Here is a 19,924-nt window from a genome sequence, read left to right on the forward strand (position 1 = left end):
TAAAACAACGCTTTAAAAAAGTAAAAGAAAAGGTTCCGATGATCGTGTGGCATAGCTATGATCGTCGGAACCTTTCTTAAAAACCTTTTTAAAGCAGTTTTTACTACCTATTCGCCCGAACCAGTAGTAAAAAAATGCTTTAAAAAAGTTTTTTAAAAAAAGTTAGCCACACCCACCCAGTCACATGACACCACCACCACCCCCCCAAAAAAAGCCACTTCCACAGAACCGGTAGCAACAAATTTTACATTTCACCACTGGCGCAGAAATGCTTCTCATTGGGAAATGTCTAGGGAGATTCTCAGTCCTCCAGATCATGGGTCGTCCGAAAAGTGCTTTTTTTTTTTTTTATTTGCAAGAGGCAAATGGTCGTTCTGGCTTTTTTCTTTGAAGACGTTTCGCTTCTCATCCAAGAAGCTTCTTCAGCTCCGAGTGGATGGTGGGGAATGGAAGGATTGATACTCCTTGCAGAGAATGCAAATGACCGGCTGTCTGCAAGGAACGTAAATCCTTCCATTCCCACCCCCCACCCCATCCAGTCGGAGCTGAAGAAGCTTCTCGGATGAGAAGCGAAACATCTTCAAAGAAAAAAATAACCAGAATATTCAATTGGCTCTTGAAAAAAAGCATCTCTAGAACTTCTCTGCTTTGATATTTAACAAGGGGATGGTGTCAGCCCCATTAGAGGGAATTTAATAGAACAAAACAGAGGGGAGACCTAATTTAAATATTTATGGGAGACGGCCGATGGGCTTTGAAGGAAGGGTAGACTTCACTCTTGCTAAGCTGTTGAGCAATGAAGAAGAGCTGAGTTATGATTGACAGCTTATGCCAGGTGTTCAGAGTGAATCGGGCTCCGGTTTCCCCTTCAGCTTTCTCACCGCTTCTCTTTTGGACATTTGGAGTTAAATATATATATATATATATAAGAAAACCTCTCCGTTCCCTTGTAGGGTTTATGTGTGTTTTTCCTCTAGCCAGGTTTTCCCTACGTAACCAAGGTTTTTCTGCAGCCCCAGCTCAGTAGAATCAGATCCACTCGATTCTGGGCTTTTTTCCTTTCTAGCAGCCAGCAAGCTCTTTCTGCTAGGTGGGAGACCTATATAGATCTATTTCCAGCTCGTTTGCTTTCATCAGTAGGCCACACCCACATCTTATGTATCCTCCCTGTAAAGATACTATAAAAATAGTACTATACCTTTACAGGGAGGATACATAAGATGTGGGTGTGGCCTACTGATGAAAGCAAACGAGCTGGAAATAGATCTATATAGGTCTCCCACCTAGCAGGAAGATCTTGCTGGCTGCTAGAAAGGAAAAAAGCCCAGAATCGAGTGGATCTGATTCTACTGAGCTGTTTCGGCTCGGGAAACTTTCTCCCGCCCTTGCCAGGCTCATCGTTAATAATTCAAACGAACCGATGAACGTCAAAGTGCCTTAACATCAAAGCAGGATGATTCATCAATGGATTGGTAGTTTTGGGCCTTACAAGATCGGGGACGGAGGGAGGCGGGGGATGAATGGCAGAGAGAGATGAAAACTGTCCTCCTGTTGCTTCTTACTGCTCCGGTTTGGGAGAAAATAAAGCGAGCAAAAACAAAGGAGAGCAGGGAAGGTGGGGAGGGGAGGGATGGCTTAAAATAAACAGTTCGATAATGCTCACTATAAGTACAGTTGTGGGAAATGTCATTCTGAGGAATCTGGAAGGCGAGGAGAGCAATTCTGGCTGCAATGGAAACTATCACCGTAAGAGCTATAAAAATTCTCACAGATGAAAGAGAAGCCGTGGTGCCTATGGCTTAATCAAAGGAAACGGACACCTTTTCTTTTCTTTTCTTCTTTTTTTCTTTTCTTTTCTTTTCTTTCTTTTCTTTCTTTCCTTCCTTCCTTCTTCCTCCTCCCTTCCTTCTTCCATCCATCCATCCTTCCTTTTCCTTTTTTCCTTCCTTTGATTTTTCCTTTGTTCCTTTTTTTCTTTTTCTTCCTTTTTCTTTCTTCCTTCTTTCCTTCCTTTTTTCCCCTTCCTTCCTTTGATTTTTCCTTTGTTCCTTTCTTTCTTTGCTTCTTTCTTTTTCTTTTTTCCCTTTATTTCCTTCCTTTTTTCCTTCCTTTTTTCCTTCCTTCCTTTGATTTTTCCTTTGTTCCTTTCTTTCTTTGCTTCTTTCTTTTTCTTTTTTCCCTTTATTTCCTTCCTTCCTTTTTTCCTTCCTTCGATTTTTCCTTTGTTCCTTTCTTTCTTTTTCTTTCTTCCTTTTTCTTTTCTTCCTTCTTTCTTCTTTCTTTCCTTCCTTCCTTCTTCTTTTTTTTCTTCCTTCCTTTGATTTTTCCTTCCTTCCTTCCTTTCCTTCCTTCTTTCTCTCTCCTCCTCTCGCTGTGTTTTTCAACCTTGAAAAAAATTTAAAAATGTGTGAACTTCACCTCCCAGAGTCTCCCAGCCTACATGAGAAATGGCTGGCTGGGGAATTCTGGGAGTTGCAGTCCAGACAACTTAGAGCAGAAAGCGCTGCTCTAGGGCAAAAAAGACCCCCTCACTGTTTTGGGAAAGGACTGTGATTGGACCATCTCTGGTTTGTTCAATTGGGTGATGGATCTTTTGACAGGGCAGTATCTTTTCGGGGGATCACTTCAATGCCATTGTTCTTGACCGCTTCTTGTAGTCTCACAGACTTGGATCCTCAGGACAAACTCAATGGCTGCCTACAGGATGTGGTCCTTGCAGGGGTCACAGGTCAAAGGTCACCACTTTGAGGTTCCGGATTGCGGGATTCTCTGGGGTGGTTCCGAGACAGCCTGGGGAAGTGGGTGGCCGCTCGCCGATGATTGGTTTTGGTGGCAGATTCTCCTGCAGGTTGGAAGTCCCTAAAAATGGAAACAAGAGAAGTTATAAGCAAACATTCGTAATGGTGTTTTTACACAACCAGCCTCTTTTTCCATTATAGATCACAGAATCATTGGGCTGGAGGAGATCTTCTACTCTAAGCTACTATTAAAGGCAGGAGCCCTGATGTCATCTTCATTGAACCACCCCATAATCCCTTGCGGGGTGGAGTCTGGGCAACTGAACGGAGCTAGCAGAGTGATTTAATGACCGGATGCCCTTCTTGTTGCCAGTGCGGAGTTTTGTTCAGCAGATATATTCTCAGTGTGCCCAGAGAGAGAAATATCTGCCTCTACCTAGGATTGAACTCACAGCCCCCCTGATTATGAGGCAAAAGCTCCACCTCTAGGCCACCGCACCACTCCTCATTGAAGTGAACCATTGTAAGTCAAGGACTACCTACCTGTAGATCATCTTCATTTAACAACCCCGTAATCCCTTGCGGGATGGAATCTGGGCAACTGAATGGAGCTGAGTGTTTCCTGGCCGGATGCCTTTCCTGTCGCCAGTGTGGAGTTATATTCAGCAGATATATTCTCATTGTGCCCAGAGAGAGAAATATCGGCCTCTACCTAGGATCGAACTCACAGCCTCTAGGCCACCGCAGCACTCCTCCAGGAGCCCTGATATCAATCTAGTCAAATGGTGGTTGGGTTTATTTTTGAAAACCTCCAGCCATGGAGCACCCACAACTGCAGGAGGGAAAGCTACTCCATGCGTGTTTGCGTGTGGATTATTACAAAGCAGCTGGTACATTCAGCTCAGTAGACTGGTTCTGATGGAGCATGAAACACAAATGTTTACCATAGGAAGACTTCTCTACATTTTTTGGATAGCCATGCTCACAATTCATCGATAAACAAGCATTATGGGATTCTCATGATAATCCAGAATCTTACCAGCTGCTCCTTCATTTAAAACAGATTGACAGCCAACAGAGTGGCAAACTCCAAGACAGTTTTGTTTTGTTTTACAATGGCTTTATGGATCTTCACGATTCAGAGTTAAAAGGACTAGGAACAGAATAACGAACTGCATATAAGGATAACTGAAACTAGGCAGTAGCCACAAGCTTTAGTCTCCTGAGAAATTCTGCTTGTTTATTAGGTTTTCAGGAAGGGGGAATTACTCTATACCCGTGATGGTGAACCTATGGCACGCGTGCCGGCAGTGGTACGCACAGCCATCTCTCCAGGCATGCCAGCTGTAGCCCGTTGCTGTTCTGGGTTCTGGCATGCACATGTGCGTAGGCCAGTTAGTCTTTGCGCACGCAAAGACTTTGTGCCAGAAACCGAAAGAGCAGCTCCCTGGCGTGCATGTGCGCACCGAGAAGCTGAACTTCCAGTTTCCGGTGTGTGCATGTGCGCAGGCCACCTGGTCTTTGAGTGCACGCGTGCCAGAAACCAGAAGCTCAGCTTTCCGGCGCATGCATGCACGCCAGGGAACCGATCTTCCGGTTTTTTTGGTGCTGCAGCGCGTGTGAGCCCTCCCTTTTTGGCACTCGGTGCCGAAACGTTTCACCAACGTTGCTCTATACCAAGGTGCAGGACTCCAGTTAGCATATTCATTTCAATATCCGTTATCTAGAATATCCAGTTTTGGTCACCACACTATAAAAAAAAGATGTCGAGACTCTGGAAAAAGTGCAGAGAAGAGCAACCAAGATGATGAGGGGACTGGAGGCTAAAACATAACGATGAACAAGTACTTGGCATCACTAGTCTAGTGAAGAGAAGGATCAGGGGAGACATGGTGGTAATGTTCCAGTATTTGAGGGGGGGAGAGGGAGAGAGAGAGACAGAGAGGGGGGAGAGGGGGGAGGGAGAGGGAGAGACAGAGAGACAGACAGACAGAGACAGAGAGAGAGGGAGAGAGAGAGAAGAGAGAGACAGACACATACAGAGAGACAGAGAGAGAGAGGGGGGGGAGAGGGAGAGACAGAGAGAGAGAGAGAGAGACAAAGAGAGGGGGGAGGGAGAGACAGAGAGAGAGAGAGAGAGGAGAGGGAGAGACAGAGAGACAAACAGACAGAGAGAGGGGGAGAGGGAGAGGGAGAGGGAGAGACACAGAGAGAGACAGACAGAGACAGAGAGATTGGACCATGTGACTTATTGTTTGGGGAAGGGGAAAAACTTTTAATTAGGTGAAAACTGTGGGTATATCCAATAAACCATGGTACATCCAATAAAACTATTCTTTGAGGAATCTACCTGCCTTGGGGTTTTGTTTGCTATGGGTGTATTACTTGGAACCCTGACAGCTTTTTGGATGAGAAGCGAAATGTTTTCTTCTTCTTCGTCGTCAAGGAAAAAAACAGTCCAGTTGCCTTTTGAAGAGAGGAAAAAAAACCTCACCTTTAAGAAAACCTTTGGCGTGAAATCTGGAGCTTCCACTCCCGGATTTTTATTTTTTTATTTTTTAATTTGATTTATATGCCGCCCTTTTCCGGAGACTCAGGGCTGCTTACAGTGCGTTAAGAAATAGCCTTCATACTTTTGTATATTTTATACAAAGTCAGCTTATTGCCCCCACAAACTGGGTCCTCATTTCACCTACCTTAGAAAGGATGGAAGGCTGAGTCAACCTTGAGCCTTGGAGAGATTCGAACCAGCAGTAATTGCAGGCAGCTGTGTTAATAACAGGGTGCTCAGACCACTGTACCATCAAGGCTCATTTTAAAAGTAAGATACACAACCAATGCCACCCGTTCAAGACACTGTGTGTTCTCAGCTGGGTCTGCCTTAAAATCCTAAGTCATGTCTCGTTTAACGGGGTTAAAAGCGATTCTTTGATGCAACACGATTGCTCTGGTTCCATCTCAGTTCCTCCCCTCGGGTTGTAAAATAAATTGAAATAAAGTAAAGTCTCCATCGTCCGTCCGCAGCGTTATTATGTCAGCTCTTTAGCAGGGATGTATATTTGGGCTGACATCCTCGATTGCTCCTTTTGACTCGGGGCTACAGAACTCCAGAGGACGGACCGTTTTTCTCCCGCATCACCAACATTAAAGACAACGTAGAGAAGATGCTATCCATCACCGTCCTTATATTTCCGGATCTGCTCCTCTTGAGCAATAGCTAGATGATTGTTCTCATGCCTCTGCTTTCCTTTCGGGGGGGGGGGGGTGGATGAGATAGGGAAAAATGCGGATTTGGTCAGTAGACCAGCATTCATCCACCGGCACAACCCTTTAGGATCTCAAGGTTAACTATTGGAGGGCACCCAATGCTGGCCCAACGAAAAGGATGATTGCCGTTATTGAAATTTCATTAGGCTCTCAACACAGAGAAAAATTCAATCGCCGTATCAGTGGGGGGGGGGAACTGTTGACATTGCAGACCAAGCCAAATCCAAAAATGCTAGGGGAAGCCTGGAAGCTTGGCATTCCGACAAGCCAGCCATCGACAAGCCCATAGAGATAAATGCTATCGACGTGCCATTTGGAAGAGAATGTTTGTAGCTCAGGGTTGAAATGAGGGGTCCTTGGTGCTCTCTGAGCTTGGCTGTTTTTCTTGCAGAGGTTTCATTATGCAATTAGGTGACACCGTCAGTCCTAGAAGGGAGGGAGAGGTGTAGAGAGGAGGAGGAGGAGGAAGAAGACGAGGAAGACAACTGCGGGGTCCTTGGTGCTCTCTGAGTTTGGCCGTTTTCCTGCAGATTTTTCATTACCCAGCTACGTAACATCATCAGGTGATAGAAGGGAATAGGGTTTGCTCTCTGTTTACCAAGAGATTTCATTCAATTTTTTCAAAGGTAATGGGATCCTTCTGAAGATACGACTAAGCATTAAGGAAAAGAGGAGGTAATATTGAACAAGGCTGGACAGGTAAAGCTAGTGTTGAGGTGTCATGTTGTAGTGGCTAGGGTAACCCCAGGTCCAGTGGTGGGATTCAGCCGGTTTTATCCACGAACTGGTAGCGGCGGCTGCGGGAAGCTCCGCCCACGTCCCGTTTTTACCCTCCGTGCATGCGGGCTCACGTTTGCGAACCGGTAGCGAAGGTAAGTGAATGCCACCCCTGCCCAGGTCTATTTTGAAGTAGCCACAATGAACTAGGACATTTTTACGTAGCTAAGAGACTCTATGGTTTAAAAAAAAAAACCCACCAAAAACAAAAAAAAGCAGGGATCGAGTAAGAGGCAAAAAAAATCTAAGGTCCCGAAAGGAAAGTTATTTGCACAACACCCACTGCTGTTCTTCAATACGGCAGCTCCTCCTGCTGGTAGATTCAAGGAACAACAGGCCTTGACCTACAGGCGAAGTTCTCACTTAACGCTTGGAAGAAAGCCAACATTTAATTATGTCTTTTCAATAATGATAATAATAATAATAAAAACCACAAAAAACTGCGCTACTTGGAACATCGTACATCTTAAGAAGGTACTTGGTTGATACCTAGGACGCTGGCAGCAACCCGTATCAACCATTAGCACCAGTCAATGGTATTTGTGATGCATTTTTGAATGTTCAGTTGACTTGAGTTTCATGTTTAATGAATAAAGTAAATAATAATAATAATAATAATAATAATAATAATAACAACAACAACAACAACAACATCATACATCTTAAGAAGGTACTTGGTTGATACCTAGGATGCTGGCAGCAACCCATATCAACCATTAGCACCAGTATTTGTGACACATTTTTAAATGTTCAGTTGACTTGAGTTTCATGTTTAATGAATAAAAGAGATAATAATAATGATGATTATGATTATGATGATGGAGAGAGAAAAGTTCTACGTGGTGCAAAATGGAATGTCCTCACAATGGAAAGCTAGAATTCCAATGATGGACAAAGAAGACCAAGATCTACATCTCTTGATGTAGGGTAGATACTTCCTCACTATTTCTATCACCCTCTTATTGTGGATGATATGCTGCCGATATGCTTGGAGGACAAGCAAATCCATGAAGGCCTGCAATGAATGAATCTCCAGGGCATCTAACAGAGATTTTCTCCAGGAGAATGGGCATAGGTTGGCAGTACGATAACGTTTCATGTCAGCCTCCTGTTTATGGAACCTGAGGCTAAAACATATGAAGAACAGTTGCAGGGATTGGATATGTCTAATGAAAAGAAGGACTAAGGGGCTTTGAACCAGATTAGGATTCAAAAATACTACAAGTTTATTTCAGGCTACCTCTACACAAGAATCTGATCTACTAACATCATCTTCATTTAATGACCCCGTATAATCCCTTGCGGGGTGGAGTCTGGGCAACTGAATGAAGCCAGCAGAGTGTTTGAACAGCTGGATGCCCTTCCTGTCGCCAATGCGGAGTTTTGTTCAGCAGATATAATCTCATTGTGCCCAGAGAGAGAAACATCTGCCTCTACCTAGGATCGAACTCACAGCCTCCTGATTGTGAGGCGAGAGCTCCACCTCTAGGCCACTGCACCACTCCAAGAATCTGATCTACTAACAGACAGGGCAAATTGGCGCCAGATAAGAATCAACGGGACTTAAAGGGGGGGATGGTTTTAGGTATCTTTATGGGGCGTAGAGACCCTGCCCTCAAGCTCACCCTGGTTCTCTCCTACACAGCCCTTGATTTCTAATGAATGGAATGGAATGGAATGGAATGGAATGGAATGGAATGGAATGGAATGGAATGGAATGGAATGGAATGGAAGAATAGAATAGAATAGAATAGAATAGAATAGAATAGAATAGAATAGAATAGAATAGAATAGAATAGAATAGAATAGAATAGAATAGAATAGAATAGAACAGAACAAGAGAGTTGGAAGGGACCTTCGAGGTCTCCTAGTCCAACCCCCTGCTTAGGCAGGAAACCCTACACCACTTCACACAAATGGTTATCCAACAACTTTTTAAAAACTTCCAGTGTTGGAGCATTCACAACTTCTGGAGCCAAGTTGTTCCACTGGTTAGTTGTCCTAACTGTCAGGAAATTTCTCCTTAGTTCTAAGTTGCTTCTCTCCTTTATTAGTTTCCACCTGTTGCTTCTTGTTCTGCCTTCAGGTGTTTTGGAGAATAGCTTGACTCCCTCTTCTTTGGGGCAACCCCTGAGATATTGGAAGACTGCTATCATGTCTCCCCTAGTCCTTCTTTTCATTAAACTAGACATACCCATTTCCTGTAACCGTTCTTCATACGTTTTAGCCTCCAGTCTCCTAAATCCTCTTTGTTGCTCTTCTCTGCATTCTTTCTAGAGTCTCCACATCTTTTTTTTTTTTACATCGTGGCGACCAAATTCGAACTGAACATTATTGCAATTATGAGATGGCCACCATCCCTAAACAGCCATCGGCAGAAAAGAAACTCTCCCGAAGAAACAGTTACTAAAACCGAACGGTATTTTCAGCTGCCAATATCCAGATCTGCTTCCATGGAAACAAAATGCTATCTGGGCAAAAAAAATAAGATAAAAACGTTAAAACGCATACATTCGTTTGAAGGTTGTTAAAAGCGAGACCTCCGTGTTTTATCTATCAGCTCTCACAACTTCTCATTTTCTCCAGGAAATCGGAGGTGGGGGGGGGGAAATCTGTCAACCTTCACACCCACCACCTCTCTCAGTTTCCCACAGGCTGCTTGGCAAGCAGGAAAGGTAACGGGCCTGTGAAAAAGTCAGCAAAACGCTTGCTAAATAAAATAAAACATATTTATAAGCAGCGGCACGGGGACAACATGGGGAGAAACCCCCCCCCACACACACACACAGGACTTTCTTCTCCCTTGACAGGGGCCATGCTTTCTGGCCTCATCCTCTGCTCACGTGGCCCAAACGGGCTCTTCTTCTGGGCTCCAAACCACGACATCGGAGTGATGTCCACTGCAAAGTCACCTTGAGGACACCGTGGTTTTGTAGGAGATGCCCACCGTTTAAAGTCACGCCCAAGAGCGATCGAGGTAAGTGGGAGAAAGAACTTTTGAGTTTGTAAGTAAAGGGTTTTCAAGAGGAAGGAGCTTAGAGAGATGTTGAAGTGAGGAAGAGGAAGTTTGGAAGAGGTTGTCCTGGGGCAGGAGTCGGCAACCTGCGGCTCTGGAGCCGCATGTGGCTCTTTCACCCCTCTGCTGCGGCTCCCTGTCATTCAAAATATGCGTCACAACCGCCAATGTGCGACACCTGCCGGCACGCAATTTATTGAGCCTACCCCTGGTAGGCCAACCATGGATAAATCCAAGAAAATAAAAGTTTCAGAACAGTTAATTCAACTACATATGCTAGTTTTGTGGCCGCTCAAGAAATAATTTATTATTTTATTTTATTATTGCGATTTATATGCCGCCTTTCTCCCTAGGGACTCAAGGCGGCTTACAAAATGAGAAAGTCCAATACAAATCACAATGAAATAAAATTAAAATCAGCAACCCTATTAAAAACAGTTTAAAATTATGACAGTGTATCCCCAAACGGATCAGTTGAGTTGACGAAAGAGCAATGTCTTCAGCTCGCGACGGAAGGAAAGAAGGTCGGGGCATGGGAATCAGGCATGGGAAGGGTTTTGTGGCTCCCGGTGTTTTCTTTTCTGTGAGAAACGGGTCCAAATGCCTCTTTGAGTGTTTAAGGTTGCAGACCCCTGCCCTGGGGGAACGCAGAAGTTTGGAAGAAATTGTCTTGGGTAAAGAAGACGTTTGAAAGAAGTTTGGAAGGAAATGTCCTGGGTGACGCAGACGTTTGAAAGAAGTTTGGAAGAAGTTTTTCTGGGCGAAATAGAAGGTCCTGGTTTGTTTGTTTTTCAACGGCATTACTGGCAGATTGTGATGGTGTCTCTAAAGTGAAGTAACCGAATAACAGAGTTGGAAGGGCCCTTGGAGGTCTTCTAGTCCAACCCCCTGCTCTGGCAGGAAACCCTATACCAGTTCAGATAAATGGCTGTCCAACCTCTTCTTAAAAACCTCCAGTGTTGGAGAACTCACAACTTTTGGAGGCAAGTCGCTCCACTGATTAATTGTTCTGACAGTCAGGAAATTTCTCCTTAGTTCTAGGTTGCTTCTCAACTTGATCAGCTCCCACCCATTGCTTCTTGTCCTGCCTTCAAGGGCTTTCGAGAATAGGGTGACTCCAGGGGTGAAATCCAGTAGGTTCTGACAGGTTCTGGAGAACCGATAGCGGAAATTTTCAGTAGTTCGGAGAACCGGCAAATACCATCTCTGGCTGGCCCCGCCCCCATGTATTCTCTGCCTCCCGAGTCCCAACTGATTGGGAGGGAATGGGGATTTTGCAGTATCCTTCCCCTGGAGTGGGGTGGGAATGGAGATTTTGCAGTATCCTTCTCCTGCCATGCCCACCAAACCACGCCCACAGAACCAGTAGTTAAAAAAAAAAAATTAAATTCCAACACTGGTTGACTCCCTCTTCTTTGTGGCAATTCCTTAGATATTGCAACACCCCTGGTCCTTCTTTTCATTAAAGTAGACATACAAGAATCCAAACACCAAGAAAAGACACCCTGAGGATCTTCTAAGCAGTCTCCTTTATTGTTCCTCATTCTAGAGTGTTATCTTGCCCAGCTCAAGAAAACTCCTTGCATCATGAAAAAGATACACTGAGAACTTCAAGGCTGAAGGCATTCGGACTCTCTTCCTCCCAACCAAACTGTTAGGATATGGTTTGAGCCTAACAAGTTGTCCAGGCAACATATGTGTTCTGTGACTTTAATATGAATATGTATTGTGTGACTTTAATGTTTTCCTGCTGCTTCATTGTAATGCTGTCATGCTGTAATTAGATAATCTCTGGTTGTGAACGTATTTAAGAAAGGTACTGTAACGTATTCAGTTGATGATAAGCTACCATTGTGTGTGGAGTTGCTACCATTGTGCTATCATCGGTTGGATGGATCTGCTACCATCGTGGTTTGTGAACCAGAGTGAGTTTGTTATTCTAACCAACTACTGTTTGTGTGGTAAGAAGAGTTTTTGTATCACTGGACTGATTTAACTGGCAAAGACTTGGATTGATTTAAAGACTATGAGATTGTTTTTTCACTATAAAGCAAACTTTTGATAAACCAATTTGCACATCTCTTATTCATTGCTCTCAGCAATGTTTCTCTGTGCTCTACACTCTGCTGGTTGGTAACACAACAATATCCTTAACACAAACGATCTACCCAACTGCTTGCTGCTAAAGAGAATGCTTTCTCCCCCATTACTAAAGGCAATGGATCACTCACTTCACACTTCTATCTGTGGAATATCACTGTAACATTTTAGAATATTATTCTATAGTCAATATTTTCTTTGGGAGAGGGGAGGGAATTTGCAATTTTGCTATAACTGAGCCCAAGCCACTCCAGGTACGATTTCACCTGCATTTGTTCTAGAGATGAAATCCAGGTATTTTGATCTTCCTTTCTCCTAAAAATAAACCTCTTTCCATATTTTTTTCCCCAGCAACCGGAAGGATGAATACAGCTGACCTAATTACATCTGCCACCACCATTTTCCATCACTACCATCCTTGCCGTCTCAAGCTTTCCTAAAGTGAAGAATTTCCCACCCACCCCGCCACTTGTAAGCTTTTAAACATGGTTCCTAACATTGGGCTGGTGGTCCCAATAAGCACTGTGAAAGAAAGAAAGAGGGAGAGAGAGAGAGAGAAAGAAAGAGAGAGAAGGAGAGAGAGAAAGAAAGAGAGAGAAAGAGAAAGAGAGAAAGAGGGAGAGAGAGAAAGAAAGAGAGTGAGAGAGAGAGAGAGAGAGAAAGAAAGAGACAGGAGGAGAGAGAGAAAGAGAGAGAGAGAAAGAGAGAGGAAGAGAGAAAGAAAGAGAGTGAGAGTGAGAAAGAGAAAGAGAGAAAGGAAGAGAGAAAGAGAGAGAGAAAGAGAGAAAGGAAGAGAGAGAAAGAGGGAGAAAGAGAAAGAGAGAGAGAGAGAAAGAGAGTGAGAGAGAGAAAGAAAGGGAGAGAGAAAGAGAGAGAAAGAAAGAGTGTGTGTGAGAGAGAAAGAGAGTGAGAGAGAAAGAGAGAAAGGAAGAGAGAGAGAAAGAAAGAGAGTGAGAGAAAGAGAGAATTAGAGTGAGAGAAAGAAAGAAAGAGAGAAAGAGAAAAAGAGAGAGAAAGAGAGAAAGAGAGAGAGAGAGAAAGAAAGGGAGAGAGAAAGAGAGAGAGAAAGAAAGAGAGTGTGTGTGAGAGAGAAAGAGAGTGAGAGAGAAAGAGAGAAAGGAAGAGAAAGAGAAAGAGAGAAAGAGAGAAAGAGAAAGAAAGAGAAAGAAAGAGGAGAGAGAGAGAGAAAGAGAGAGGAGAGAGAGAGAGAAAGAGAGAGAGAGAGAAAGAAAGAAAGAAAGAAAGAAAGAAAAGAAAAGAAAAGAAAAGAAAAGAAAAGAAAAGAAAAGAAAAGAAAAGAAAAGAAAAGAAAAGAAAAGAAAAGAAAGAGCTATGGTTTTCACCACAGTGCTATTGTGATCTGGATCACAAAATGTTCTTGGAGATAGGGCCTCTTTGTGCAACAGTTGGTACAAAACCACATCTCTCTTTAACCACGTCGCATCGCTTTAAGGCGCATGTTATTCCAATCTCTCTTATGAAATGAATCTCATAGGCTTCTGCACACATTATTGTTCTTCCTAGAAAATGATTACAACCCACTGATAATTTGCAGCCTTTGTATTGTGCTGCAGATGCTCCATTTATATATTATATTTATATTTATATTTATATTTATATTTATATTTATATTTATATTTATATTTATATTTATATTTATATTTATAGAACGGTTGCAGGAACTGGGAATGTTTAGTTTAATGAAAAGAAGGACTAGGGGAGACGTGATGTCAGTCTTCCAATATCTCAGGGGCTGCCACAAAGAAGAGGGAGTCAAGCTATTCTCCAAAGCACCTAAGGGAAGGACAAGAAGCAACAGGTGGAAACTCATCAAGGAGAAAAGCAACCTAGAACGAGGAGAAATTTCCTGACAGTGAGAACAATTAATTGGTGGAATGACTTGACTTCAGAAGTTGTGAATGCTCCAACACTGGAGGTTTTTAAGAAGAGCCTCCGTGTGCGCCCTCCACTTACCTGCACCCAAAACAGGCCGCATGGGGACTCCTGGGGGTGAGGGGCAGGGCCAGCCATGAGTGGGATTTGGGGGTTCTCCGAACTGCACAGAATCTTAGCTAGAGGTTCTCCCGAACCCCTGCGAACCCCCAGCAGCCCACCCCTGCCTATGACTATCATTAGGTGTTGTACCTTATAATTCTTGACGAATGTCTCTTGTCTTTTTATGTACACTGAGAGCATATGAACCAAAGACAAATTCCTTGTGTGTCCAATCACACTTGGCCAATAAAAAATTCTATTCTATTATTCTATTCTATTCTATTCTATTCTATTCTATTCTATTCTATTCTATTCTATTCTATTCTATTCTATTCTATTCTATTCTATTCTATTCTATTCGTTCCTGTGTCGCGGGGTTACGTGATTTCCCCCTTTGTGACCTCTTGACAAGCAAAGTCAATGGGGAAGCCAGATTCATTTAATGAAGCACAATGATTCACTTAACAACTGTGGCAAGAAACATCGTAAGACGGGGCAAAACTCACTTAACAAATGTCTCGCTTAACAACAGAAATTTTGGGCTCTGTTATGGTCGTAAGTGGAGGACTTCTGTTTGTTTTCATGTTCGTTTTTTAAAAAATAATATTTTTATTATGGAACAGGTATCTCAGATTTTTCTTTTATTACATAAGAATGAAATAGTCAACAACGAACAGCACCGGGTGTTTGATCCTAGAGAATCACAGTTCAGTTATCAACTCGCAAAGCATCCCTGGCCTGCTCTTGAGTTGCCATAGGCAAGGGGGATGGGAAACCGACGGAACAGCATGGTAGCCAAAGACAGGAGCACATTCCAGACATATCTTTCTTAAGGCTGTCTCCCAGGGTAACCCACAGCGGCCGGAGGGGAGTGATCTCTACAACCCGTGAAATTGCTCCGTTGGTGAATGTGATTGATGACACACCCTGGGGGGAGGGGGAAAACATGGTTATGATTGGGGCTGTAAATTACATGGGGTCAGAGTTGGCTTCATTTGGGAATGTGCCGACATGAAGCTCTTAATAAATACCTGGATTTCTTTTGAAGCTTGGCTCGAGGCTCCTGATTCAATTAGGGCATCCGTCGGACCTCTGACATCAGTCTTTCCATTTGACAAAAATCAAACAGAAATTCTATTCCGTGTTAAATGTAAATCGGAACAAATGTGATTCCATCTTTCAGTTTCCCAAGCAAAATTTCCACAGTTCCAAAAGGCTGGAGGTGGAAGTCACTAACCCAACAACTCAAAAGCACTTGTAATCTTAAATCCGAGCCTGGTGTATAAAGGGCTCCCAATTAATATTGCAGTAAGCTATTTAACTCCATACAGAACTCCATAGTCCTTGAAATGTGCTGAATGGCAGAGAAAACACTAGGGAGATTCTGGGAGGCAGTTTTCAGATACATCTCTGGAAAAAAAAATCTCCTTTTTTGTTCCACGCAAATAGAATCACTGAGCAGAGAAGGTTTTGGAGGTTTTCACATATAAATTATTGTTGACACAGCAACAAGATTTGAAGAAGAAACCCCGAAGACAGACGTATCTTGAATTAATTATAAACAGAATATTCCTTTGGCACCGTCTCCAGAGACATAGTCTTTCTCTCTTTCTCTCTCTCTCTCTCTCTTTTTACAAAATTTGTTTTTATAAGTTGAAATGGCAACTTTTAAAAAGTTCCTCCTTAAAAAACAAACAAAACAGCCAAAGCTTATAAAAATACGATGGTAAGATTCTGACAGTCTGATTCTACACCTTGGGAGGTTCGCTTAAGTCATCCTGCCAGGATACCAGGATAATCGACTTTCCACCAACACGATGAGAGAAAATATTACAGATTCGGTAAACAAGAAATGGATATGCATGGTTGCACGCCGACACATTAATGCATTTTTCAAGAATCAAAAGCATTTTGGGAAGAGGCTCCAAATCTCACCTCATCTACCCAACGCAAAGTTTTCCATGAAGGTTTGAATATGTTCCTCACTCTTCTCATCTAACTATAGAAACTACTTGGGATCCCAATTAGGGAATTTCTGTGTGAGAAGCAGGAGTGAAATGCTCCCGGTTCGGACCGGATTGCCCGATCCGGTAGCGATGGAGGCGGGTGGTTTGGAGAACCGGTAGCAAAAATCCCTGCCCCCCCATTGCCCAGCTGAGCCGCGCAATCATCAGAGGCTTTTATTTTATTTTTAAAAGCATTTTTTCTATAACCTCTTTGGCCGAAAAAATGCTTTTAAAAGTTAAAAAAAAAAAAAAAAAGCCTCTGATGATCGCGCGACTCAGCTGGGATCATCAGAGGCTTTTAAAAGCATTTTTTTCTACAACCTCTTCGGCCGAAGAGGTGATAGAAAAAATGTTTTTAAAAGGAAAAAAAGCCTCTGCCGATCAGGCAAGTCAGCTGGGATCATCAGAGGCTTTTTTTTTAAAAAAAAGAAAGCCTCTGCCAATCAGGCAAGTCAGCTGGGATCATCAGAGGCTTTTAAAAGCATTTTTTTTTACAAACTCTTCAGCCAAAAAAACGGTTTTAAAAGTAAAAAAAAAAAAAAAACCGTTGGCCACGCCAACTCAGTCATATTACCCCCACCACCACCAAGCCACACCCACAGAACCGGTAGTAACAAATTTTACATTTCACCACTGGTGAGAAGGGAGGGCCGCTTGCCTCCAGAAGTTGTGGATGCTCCAACAATGGAGAGATTGGACGACGATTGGTTTGCAATGATAAAGAATCTCCTGCTTGAGCCAATAGATCTGTGATGGAGAACCTATGGCCCGTGGAACCCTCTTTGTGGGCATGCGAGCCGTTGCCCATCTCAGCTCCACCCCACATGCGCGCGCACCTCCTGCTGGCCAGGTGATTTTCGAGGCTTTGTCGCGCATACGCAGGGAGTGTGGGGGACCGCGTGGGGGGAGGTGCGGCGCCCCCTGTGGCCCATTTTGGGCCTAGCAGGCCTCCCTGCAGCCTCCTGGGAACAAAAACGGGCCATGAGGGGGTTAACGCGTGCATGCGTGGGAGGGGCGGGGAATGCAGGGGGATCGGACGTGCATGCACACGGGGGGGGGGGCACGGGGGAATCACACGTGCATTGCATTGTGGGCGCAGGCATGCACGCGCTTTCGGCATGCGACGACAAAAGGGTTAGCCATCACTGAGATAGATGGACTATCAGACCTCCAAGGTCCCTTCCACTCTGTTATTCTGTTGTTTCTTTAAAAAAAATGTCTCGTTTTCTCTTAAGATTGCCGGAAAGGTGGCCATGATGAGTATGTTTAATAGATTCTGAAGGCCAACGGGATCACAAAAGGTTGACTCGTTCAAAGGTCCTGCAGAACTGGAACGAAGAAGCCGCAGCTGCTTCTTGGGAGCCAACAGGTTCCTTCCATTTTTACTGCTGTTTCGGACAGCTGAGACGGATGGCTGTTAGAAGCTCTTCTTATTAAAACTCAAAAGAAAAGAGGAGCTGGATATTTTTTCTTCTAAGCAATGAGAAGACAGCCTCTGTAGGACTCCGCCTTCTCTTCCTCCTCCCTCTCCTCCTCCTTTCTCCTTCTCCTTCTCCTTTTTCTCCTCCTCCTCCTCTTTCTCCTCCTCCTCCTCTTTCTCCTTTCTCTTCCTCCTCCTCCTCTTTCTCCTCTTTCTTCTCCTCCTCCTTCTCCATTAAAAGTTCATGACTGACAGCCTGTCTCTTCAGAATCTGCCAAACATTTGCAGCCAAATGTATTCATGGCACAGACTCAGGGCTCTGTTCTGAAAACAAGAATTCTTCATTGAGCATCACTATATTTCAGCGCGAGCACATTGCCCCTTGCATTCGCATGTTAGCTTTGAGAGATCTTTGGAGGTGAAATTCCAACCCATCATTTGGTTTTTGACCAGAGTGAGTGGGGAGATCTTGCCTTTTCAAGTTGAAAGTGAAAAGCAGGTGGAAGCATCTGCTCAGCTTCTGGAAGATACGTTGGTTTCGCAGAAAGCAGATTCTCCCCTTGGCTTCGGATACGGCAAGCTAAGGGAGAGCCTTCTGCACCATCCATTCCCAAGTCAGATTTCATGGCTGACATTTCAGTTGTCCTTGCTCAGAAACATTCAAAGCACGTATGCGTCCCAAACCCTCCTCTGACAGGTGAAGTTGTCCATGTGCTATAACTTTCACCCCATTCCACCTTCCCTCCCTGGGGAAAAGACGGTAGAAACGATAGCCCATCATACAGGCATCTCAAAACCTCTTTCACCTACATTCTCACCTTACTCCCTACAGCCCAATTGAAGTGACAGATTAACAGAGTTGGAAGGGACCTTGTAGGTCATCTTAGAAATTCGTAAGATCTCCGACCTCCGGGCGTTTCGCTGCGCACTGAAGACCCTATTATTCCGCCAGGCCGGACTAACAACACAATAGCTTTTAAATTGGGATATTTAAATTTATTGGGGTTTTAAATCTGAGCCACTTTATTTAATTATTTTAAATTTTATATTGTTGTTTTGTTTGTGTTTTTAAACAGGCTGTACACCGCCCTGAGTCCTTCGGGAGAAGGGCGGTATAGAAATAAAATTATTATTATTATTATTATTATCTAGTCCAACCTCCTGCCCAAGCAGGAGACCCTACACCACTTCTGACTTATGGCAGTCCAGTCTCTTCTTGAAAGCCTCCAGTGATGAAGCTCCCACAACTTCTGAAGGCAACTTCTGTTCCATGGGTTGATTATTCTCACTCTCAGAAAATTTCTCCTTATTTCTAAGTTGAATCTCTCCTTGTTCAGTGTCCATCCATTATTCCTTGTCTGGCCTTCGGGTGCTTTGGAAAATAGCTTGACCCCCTCCTCTCTATGGCAGTTCCTCAAATATTGGAAGACTGCTATCATGTCTCCCCTGGTCCTTCTATTCACTAGACTAACCATGTCCAGTGTTGACTTTGGCCACCGTCTTTCAGTAAGGTAAAGATTCCCCTCGCACATACATGCTAGTCGTTCCCGATTCTAGGACGCGGTGCTCATCTCCATTTCAAAGCCAAAGAGCCAGCGCTGTCCAAAGACGTCTCTGGTCAAGTGGCTGACATGACTCAACACCAAAGGCGCACGGAACGCTGTTCCCTTCCCACCAAAGGTGGTCCCTATTTTTCTACTTGCATTTTTTATGTGCTTTCGAACTGCTAGATTGGCCGAAGGAGCCTGGGGAGAACGAAAAACGGGCCTTCCAGTCCCACCGGAAGTTGGAAAACAGGCCGTTTCTGGCCTCTGGAGGGCCTCCGGTGGGATGGGAAGGCTGCTTTCGCCTTTCCCAGGCTCCTAAAAAGCCTCAGGAGCCTCTGGAGAGTGAAAAACGGGCCTACCGGGCCCACCGGAAGTTGGGAAACAGGCTGTTTCCGGCCTCGGGAGGGCCTCCCGGGGGGGGGGGGGGGTGTCCGGGAGGGAGGCCTGTTTTTGCCCTCCCCAGGCTCCTAGAAAGCCTCTGGAGCCTGGGGAGAACGAAAAACGGGCCTTCCAGTCCCACCGGAAGTTGGGAAACAGGCTGTTTCCGGCCTCTGGAGGGAAAAACAGGCCTACCGGGCCCACCGTGCCATCATGTGCCAAAAGCGGGGGGAGTGCGGGGAGGTCGCATGTGCGGGGGCGGGGGCGGAGCACATTGAATAATGGGTGTGGGCAAGCATGCGTGTGACACCCCCCCCTCCGCGCTCCCCCCGCTTTTGGCACGCGACGGCAAAAAGGTCAGCCATCACTGCTATAGGGTCTCCTGCTTGAGCAGAGGCTGGACTAGAAGACCTCCAAGGTCCCTTCCGGCTCTATTTTGATTGACTGAACGAGGACCACTCGCAATTCTAAACACATTTGCAAGAGAGTGATTAAAAAGCACTTTGTTTGTAATCAGACGCCAAGATTGCGTTTTATTTGGGATCTATATTAATTTTCTCCCCCGTTTTCCTTTTTTTTTTTTTAGTAAAATGCTACCAGCAGCATTCTGGAGGTTTTCTTCCAGGAGCTTTCCCAGGGGACTATTTCTAACTCTGACTTTTTTTTTCCCCCTTCCCCAA

At 44.3% G+C, this 19,924-nt stretch overlaps 1 protein-coding gene across 3 annotated transcripts in view; it reads right to left on the minus strand.

The window, feature by feature from the left end:
- Nucleotides 1-2,271: 2,271 nt before the first annotated feature.
- The window catches only part of SNX29 (sorting nexin 29), a 153,641-nt gene continuing 135,988 nt past the window's right edge, over nucleotides 2,272-19,924 (minus strand). For all 3 annotated transcript variants that reach the window (XM_070955161.1, XM_070955160.1, XM_070955162.1), the window contains one exon: nucleotides 2,272-2,859. In XM_070955161.1, the coding sequence (XP_070811262.1) occupies nucleotides 2,730-2,859 (130 nt within the window). In that variant the 3' untranslated portion in view covers nucleotides 2,272-2,729. The remainder of the gene's footprint in view (nucleotides 2,860-19,924) is intronic.

Source organism: Pituophis catenifer, unplaced genomic scaffold (assembly GCF_029215685.1).
Source record: "Pituophis catenifer annectens isolate HBS135680 unplaced genomic scaffold, rPitCat1.0.hap2 SCAF_16, whole genome shotgun sequence".
Lineage (NCBI taxonomy): Eukaryota > Metazoa > Chordata > Lepidosauria > Squamata > Colubridae > Pituophis > Pituophis catenifer.